Genomic DNA, 7,431 nt, shown 5'->3' on the forward strand with positions numbered 1-7,431 from the left:
CGAGAATTCTGGATCAATCTGAAAAATCTCTATCCCATCCACACACTACTCCTTTCCCCTGCCGAGTGAGTCACGCCTACCCGAAAGGGAAATGGCTTAATGGTGTAATAAAAATAATAATAATTATTGTAAATATTTATTACAAATCTTGCCTCCTGTAATTTTTCTGATATACTTTAGTATACTATATAAGTATTACTATCCTCGGCATAAATAAATTCAAATTATTCTTTCCGTCTCTTAATCTTTCATTTTCGTCATTGGGGGGGGGGGGGGGGGGGGGGGTCCCAACGATTTTTCTATGGTGGTTTATAGAAGGACAGGGAGGGGGTACGTGGCCAAAACAATTTATTTCGTAAGATATTTTCAACTTTACATTAAATATAAAAAAAAATTAAGTGACTTTATTAAATAAACTGGGAATCTTAACATTTAGTTTTAGAAACTCCTGAAAGTTAATCTCTTTTTGTAGAAATTTCATATTTTGGGTTAAAAGTGCAACTGTCTAGTTAAAAATGGATCTGTTTCGGTAGAAAATTAACTTTTTTGTTAAACATTCAGATTTTTGGGTGGAAAATTTAACTGTTTTGCAGAACAAAAATTTCAAGCCAAAAAAAACTTTGTTAAAAATTAAATTTTTTAAAATGGAGATTCATTGATTTAGTTAAAAATTAATTCATTTGGCTGAAAATTTCACTATTTTGTTGAAAATGTGTTATTTTTTGGTTGAAAGTAAATTTTTTAACTGAAAAGTTAACTGTTCCATTTTTGGTTCAAAATTTTGTTTAAATAAAAATTCAACTCTTAGGTCGAAAATTCAGCTATTTTGTTAAAAACTCTTCTTTTTTGGCATAAAATTATTTCTCTGCTTCAAAAATGTAACTATTTGTTTGAAAATTGATCTTTTTTGAGAGAAAATCAATTTTTTGGGGTGAAAATGTAACTGGATGGTTGCAAATTAATCTGTTTTAGTTGATGATATTCAAATATTGTTGAAAATTCGTTTGTTTGCTACATTCATTTTTTTTATTGAAGATTTATAATTTTAGTAGAGATACTATATATTTGTTTTAAAAGTGGTTAACGATTCATTTTTTGGGTTCCAAATTAATTTTTTTTTTATCTGAAAATTGAACTTTTTGTGTGAAAATGAAATTTTTGTTAAAACTTCATATTTTTTTAGTGGAAATTCAACTTCTTTTGATTTTCAATAAAAATATTTTTTGATTAAAATAACTATTAAATTTTTTGTTGAGAATGATTCTTTTTTGGTTGAAAATTCTAGTCACTGGGCCGGATAACGGCAAAAAGACAAAGAATCTTTTATTTATTTTATTGTGAAAGTTTTAACGTTGAAATATTCAATGTAAAACATTTTAAAATTTGAATTGGTTAAATTAAAAAAAAATTTGAAATTAAACAATTCAGACGTATCCTCAATAATCGAAAATTACCGTCATTTTATTTTGGAACTATAAAATCTTGAAGTTCGTGAAATTTTTCGTTATTGAAGTCTTCATTCTTAAAAGACTTAATTTTATGCATTATTATATATTATTAAATATTATTATTAATTCATTCTCCGTGATTTTCGGTCATTTTTCGGCTTCTTTCCGGATCGCAAAAATTTTCTAGGTCACTGAAATTAAGAAGTTCCAATTCTTAAGAAAAGCTGGAATTTTTTCATTTGAAGTAATTGCATCTGAACTGCAAATTAAAGCACTCTCTGGAACTATTTTGAATAAAAAAAATTTTTAAACTGAAGCTTAAAAAGATTTTATTCAGAAACTCAATAACTTGCACTTATAAAATAGAAGCTTTTAACACTTCGAAAATTTCTGGTTAAAAACAGAAGTCCACACTATCAATTGAACCATACAATATTTTCCTAATTTGAACGCTTTTGGAATTAGGAATTAAGTTATCTGAAATGTCATTTTATTCAAATTAATTATTTTTAAAAAAATCAGTTTTAAGATGTTTGTTTTTTAATATTTGATTTGTAATTTTTCATTTTGAATGAAAAGTTAAATATTGCTGAATATTGAAAAATTGTTTTTTGTTTAATTAAAAATGTTTTAATTGAATTGATTAAAAATGGAATATTTCAGACTGAAACAATATTTGAATAAGATTTGAAATTGTATAGTATATTACATAACACGTAAGGTTAGGCACGTCTTTGCCGCAGGTCGTCCTGTGAACATTAAATTTCCCCCGGTAAAGATGTGTGTAACCCTGCGAGTGATGTAAGATATTTAAATCGAAACCTTAATGTTATGAGACAGTAAAGCCCCCAGAAAAGTGAGAGTTCGATAGCCCTTTACCGTGTCTGAACATTATTGTGTTTTTTTATATATAGTTAAAATGTCAAAAACTGGCCACTGATAAGGCACAATGTATTTCATTAATTTACTGTAGTCGCTAGCTGGATGGTATGGTACACGGTTATCTTAACGCTCACTTTTGGGGGGAGGGGGAACGTAATGGGCTCATATCATATTTTTTTCAAATAGAAGATTTTAATTATAAATCTATTTAAAATTATTTAAAAATTGAAAACAGTTTATAAATCATTGTAAAATGAATGATTTCATGAATGAAATTGTTTTCCGGACAGGTTTTTCCCGATCTCAAAAAATTCGCGCTCATTTCCCGGCTTCCGGGTCGGGCAGTCACTTCGTTGTATTTTCTTCAATTTGAATTGTTTCATTTTAAATGCTTCAAATATTTCTGGTTTCAAAATTTTAATCTAAATGTCTTCGAGTTATTAGATTGAAATTTGATTAGCTATCTGTCCAAGGAAACATAAGTAATTAGCTAGTTAAGTGCGGTATGTAAATAGTAGTAGTAGTAGTAAGGTAAACTTTACACTTCTCGAATTTACTCTTTAATCCTTTTGTCATCAATACGCATACATTTTATTTAAACGTCTATTCCCAAGGCCTTCAGTAATGCCTGAAGATTGCAATAATATACTATTATCCATAAATTAACTAAATTGTGTTATTTATAGGATGAAAAGAGCTGTGCGGAGAACAAGATGAGGAAATGCAGCTGCCAAAAAAAGCAAGCGTGCACATCCACCTGCGAAGTCAAAATTGAAAGTATATCGCCAGTAGAGAATTTATCAACAACCAGTTGTCCGAGTAGCAAGATTCACAACTTCAAGCTGGAAAACAACAACGTCAAGTGTGAATCCTGCAGTGTTGAAATTGGCGAAAATTTAACCTGCGCCGCCAATTGTAACGTTAAGTGCGAGTCAGGATACAAGTGTGAAATATTAAAGTGTGAGCAGTGTGACAAAGAAGGTGAAATGGCCATAATGGATATGGACAAGGACTCGGGAATTCTCCTGATTGACGACAAACTCGAGACTGATACAGAAGTCAAAGAAGAATTAAATGACGTTGTTGTCATCGATGGTGGAAATTGGAAGAAAGCTGATTATGAGCCAACGGTGCGGGAAAACGTAGAGGAAAAGGAACCTTCCGAAAGAATGTTGAGCGTCGAAGAAGAGCCCAAGTGTCAAAAATTGACGAAGAGAAAACTGTCCCTCGATAGTCTTTCGGATTCGAGGAAAAAGAGAAAAGTGAACAAAAGGACCTTGTCTGTAGGATCAACTAGAGAGTTAGTTATTAATGAGCAGTCTTCAGATACTCCGCCACAGGCAGAAAATCTCATGAGCGAAGTTGACGGTGCTTCCGAATCTTGCACATTAAAGAAAAAGCAGACTAAGAAAGAACCTCAAAATCCAAAACGCAAGGCTGAATGTTCGAATCCATCCGAAGCGCCCACTAAAAAGCCTAAAACCAAACCCACGAGTGCTGGTGCTCTTCCTAATTCCTTAAAATCGGTAGCAAGTGATACTTCTATAATGGAGACGATAAATAATGTAATTCAGCAAAGTGTACAGATGACGGAGAAAAAAGATAAGAAGACCAAAAACGTTGACCGCGTGGCAGAAAAGAATAATAAGAATGCGAACTTGATGTCAACGATTAAGAAAGTGACAAGAAAACTGGAACTGAACTCTGTAGTGGAAAAAACCCAATCGAAAGGCAAAGTCGAGGTGAAACCAAAACCTAAAATACAGGATGCCAAATGTAAAAGTAAGGTAAAAGCTAAATTCATAGAAGTCAAATCGAAGATTCTGGACATTAAGCTTAAGGTGCACGTACCGAAGACCAGGGAAACATGTAAAAAGATCGAATATTTGCCGAAGTTGAGATCGGGTGAAATTATCGAGGATAAAAAATCAGTCTTAGCTAAGAAAAAACGTAAAAGTACAAAGAAGACACTGGTGAAAAAGATGGGTGGCAAGGTGGAGGACAATGTAATCGTTAATGAACATTTAACTGTAGCTAGGAAACCATTTTTGAAGCCTAAGTGGAGCAACGGATGGAGTTGGGAAGGCGATGCGTACGAGGCCAAAGTATATCTAACGGTAAGAACACTTTGATCAATTTTTTTATTCCTCTTTTAGATTTTTTATTTCTCTTTGCAGTAGAAGTAGATTTCTTTTTGAATTTCAATCAAGGCTGCAAATTAATTTATCTTATCTGACTGACACTTGGAAAAAATGTTGATTTACTGATCCACTGTATTTTTCTTACACTTTTTTAAATTTCTTAATCATTGGAATGGTGTCTCTATTCTCATTATCTGGTTGCAATTACTTCTCTGCTTCCGTAATTAATCTTTAATTTCACGAGACTTGCAGCTCTGTTCAGTGTCTTAATTGAAAAGGTATTTTCTTTCTTCCTGTTCTTGGAATCAAGTTTCTCTTGATACCTTATTTTATTTTTAAGTTTATTCTTACTTAAGCGGATGATTTGACAAATAAACTTTACAATTTAGAATGAAGAGTCTGCTATCCGAAGATGCTATGATAGTATGAGGCATGTGAGTGGTGACATTTTACGTTCTCGAGATTGTGTTTTGCTCAGAAGTGGTCCTCGCAAAGCTGATCTACCTTTCGTTGCGAAAATCGCTGCGCTTTGGGAGAATCCTGATGATGGTAAATATAATTTATAATCTAAACGTCTCAACAATTTCACAGTTCACTCTAAATCTAAATGAAATTTGAAATTTCATTTTATGACTTAACAAAGTAGCGAAAAGAAGCCCAGACTTTTGAATAAGTAGCAAACAGTGGCATTTTTTTATTCATTTTTTACATAAAAATAAGGCCAATTCTTAAAAAGAAAATAGGAATGTTAGGGAGACTATTAAAACAACAAATTTCTTTTTCGAAACGTCTTACCCCCTAAATTTATATATGGAACCAAATAGTTATGTTCTATTATTTATAAAAAATCTTATGGGTGTATGTTTACAATTATTAAAAAATTATAGATTTAGGCTTTAGATTATCAAGGTTACTTGAAATATTTAGAATTTCAAGATATTTTTGAAAATTTTCTCGTAAATTTCCTGTTATATTTCCTGTTGGAAAAAAATGTGCCCTCTTAAAGCTGAAAATTTTTCCATTTGAAGTATTTAAAACTGAAATGCAAATTAAAGAACTCATAGTGGAACTCTTTTGAATTCTAAACTTTTAAAACTGAAGCTTGAAAAATGTTAAATTCACCATTTTTTATGTTAGTTAAAAATTTGATTTTTTTCAAACTATTTAAATGAGAAATTAGTTTTAAATTATTAATTGTTTAAATGTTATTGACACACCAAAACTTAACACTATCACTTACAAATTAAAAGATGAAAAAATTAAAAGAGCATCGTTCGAAGTTAAAATTTAACACTTTAAAATTTTAATGATTCAACTCTACAATGTGCTACAACGGCTTTCGAACTCAAACAGTTCAATTTTATCATAAAAATCTGCGCATTTTTTTATTTTGAACAGACTCAGAATCGTACTGTAGAAGGTATTATTGTTATAATTATCATTCCCGATTTTCCCGGGTCAGCAACTACCTTCTTTCAAAATTATTTGTTTGAGGGTAAAAAATTTTTAAATTCGAAAAGGTCGAAAAAATGCATTTTCCCAATAAGTTCTTTTCATGTTCTTATGAACATAAAAGTATTTATTTGCGCTGAAAAATATTTATTTTGAAGTTTTTGTATTTTCAATTTGACTTTTTATTATCAAGCTTTTAAACTTTTATTCTGATAAGCCGTTTTGTCTTTTCATTTTAAGATATTTTCTTTAAAACTTATCCTAAATCGTCCATCTCAGTAAAATCATGCCAATCTTGATAAAAGAATATTAATTTATAAACTGTAAACGTAATATTTTATATTAATATGTAATATTAATATTTGTCAAATAGACAATATGTTATTATTGGAACTTGTTTTACTAATCGAAGTTATTAAACTAACGAACAATAATTGTGTTTATTAAAAAAATGCTAGTTGTTGTAAGTAGAAATCTGTTTATTTTAACTAAAATTTTGGTTCTTTTTAACGGATTTTTCTGGTGAAGATGCGTTTGAATCGAAAATTGTCGTTATTTCATAAGAATTCTGTTTGAAACAATTCGAATTTCCGGTTAAAAAATATATTTTATTAGAATATAATAAGGAAATTTTAAAAATATCAGTACTTTGTAATCCATTTTATGTTCAAAAGGAGTCTTTAATTTCACAATGTCGAAAAGAGTGCGAGGTCTGAAATGATGCATTTTTTTATTTAAGTGTTACTTCTTTATTTTAAAAATAATTCTTTTTCAGGAGAAATGATGTTCTCATTGCTGTGGTATTATAGACCAGAACACACCGAGCAAGGGCGTACAGAATTCGATACCGAAGATGAAGTTTTCGCATCACGTCATCGAGACGCGAATAGTGTCGCCTGCATAGAAGATAAATGCTACATTCTAACATTCAGCGAATACTGTCGGTGAGTAAAAAGCTCAAAACATGTTGGTTGTTAAGTGAAAAAATGAGAAAACTGTCCTGTGTGAAAACGCCTTCTTTGCAGGTATTTTAAGCTGGACATTCCATAGAATCATAGAGACATGACCTATAACTTAACGTTAAGCTGGCACCATTATGATATAAAAAAGTACGAAAAGTTAATTAAACAAATTGATTTTGTTATGATAAATTTAGGTTCATTTAAGGCTCTTGAAACATGATCATTAACGCCTTTTAAAAGTGTCCAAAGAATAATTGTTTAAAAAGATTTTTGAAAACTATAATAATCATATTCACACAGTTCTCAGTCTGAAATTTATCTAGGAAAATAAGCTTGCCGAATTCATATTTGGTGAATTTGTTCACACAATAATTACTTACAGAATTTTTGTTAAACTTCAATGATCATTCGGACCCGCGGTATTTAAAGAGGCCTAAATGATTCTGAAATTATAGTAGAAAAATAAATTTAATGTTAATATTTTAAGTACCCTAAATAAACCCTAAATTATTCGAGGAGAAAGAATGGGTTTCATAAACTTGTTCA

The 7,431-nt window shown here is 30.4% G+C and overlaps 1 protein-coding gene and 1 long non-coding RNA gene across 3 annotated transcripts in view; one reads left to right on the forward strand and one right to left on the reverse strand.

Moving 5' to 3' along the window:
* Positions 1–7,431, forward strand: part of LOC117174272 — a 251,434-nt gene that overhangs the window by 237,783 nt on the left and 6,220 nt on the right. For both annotated transcript variants that reach the window (XM_033363191.1, XM_033363192.1), the window contains exons 9-11: positions 3,017–4,447; positions 4,861–5,020; positions 6,699–6,867. In XM_033363191.1, the coding sequence (XP_033219082.1) occupies positions 3,017–4,447; positions 4,861–5,020; positions 6,699–6,867 (1,760 nt within the window). The remainder of the gene's footprint in view (positions 1–3,016; positions 4,448–4,860; positions 5,021–6,698; positions 6,868–7,431) is intronic.
* LOC117174273 overlaps positions 1–7,431 on the reverse strand; it is a 224,428-nt gene that overhangs the window by 204,946 nt on the left and 12,051 nt on the right. The window lies entirely within an intron of this gene.

The sequence above is a fragment of the Belonocnema kinseyi genome, chromosome 6 (genome assembly GCF_010883055.1).
Source record: "Belonocnema kinseyi isolate 2016_QV_RU_SX_M_011 chromosome 6, B_treatae_v1, whole genome shotgun sequence".
Lineage (NCBI taxonomy): Eukaryota > Metazoa > Arthropoda > Insecta > Hymenoptera > Cynipidae > Belonocnema > Belonocnema kinseyi.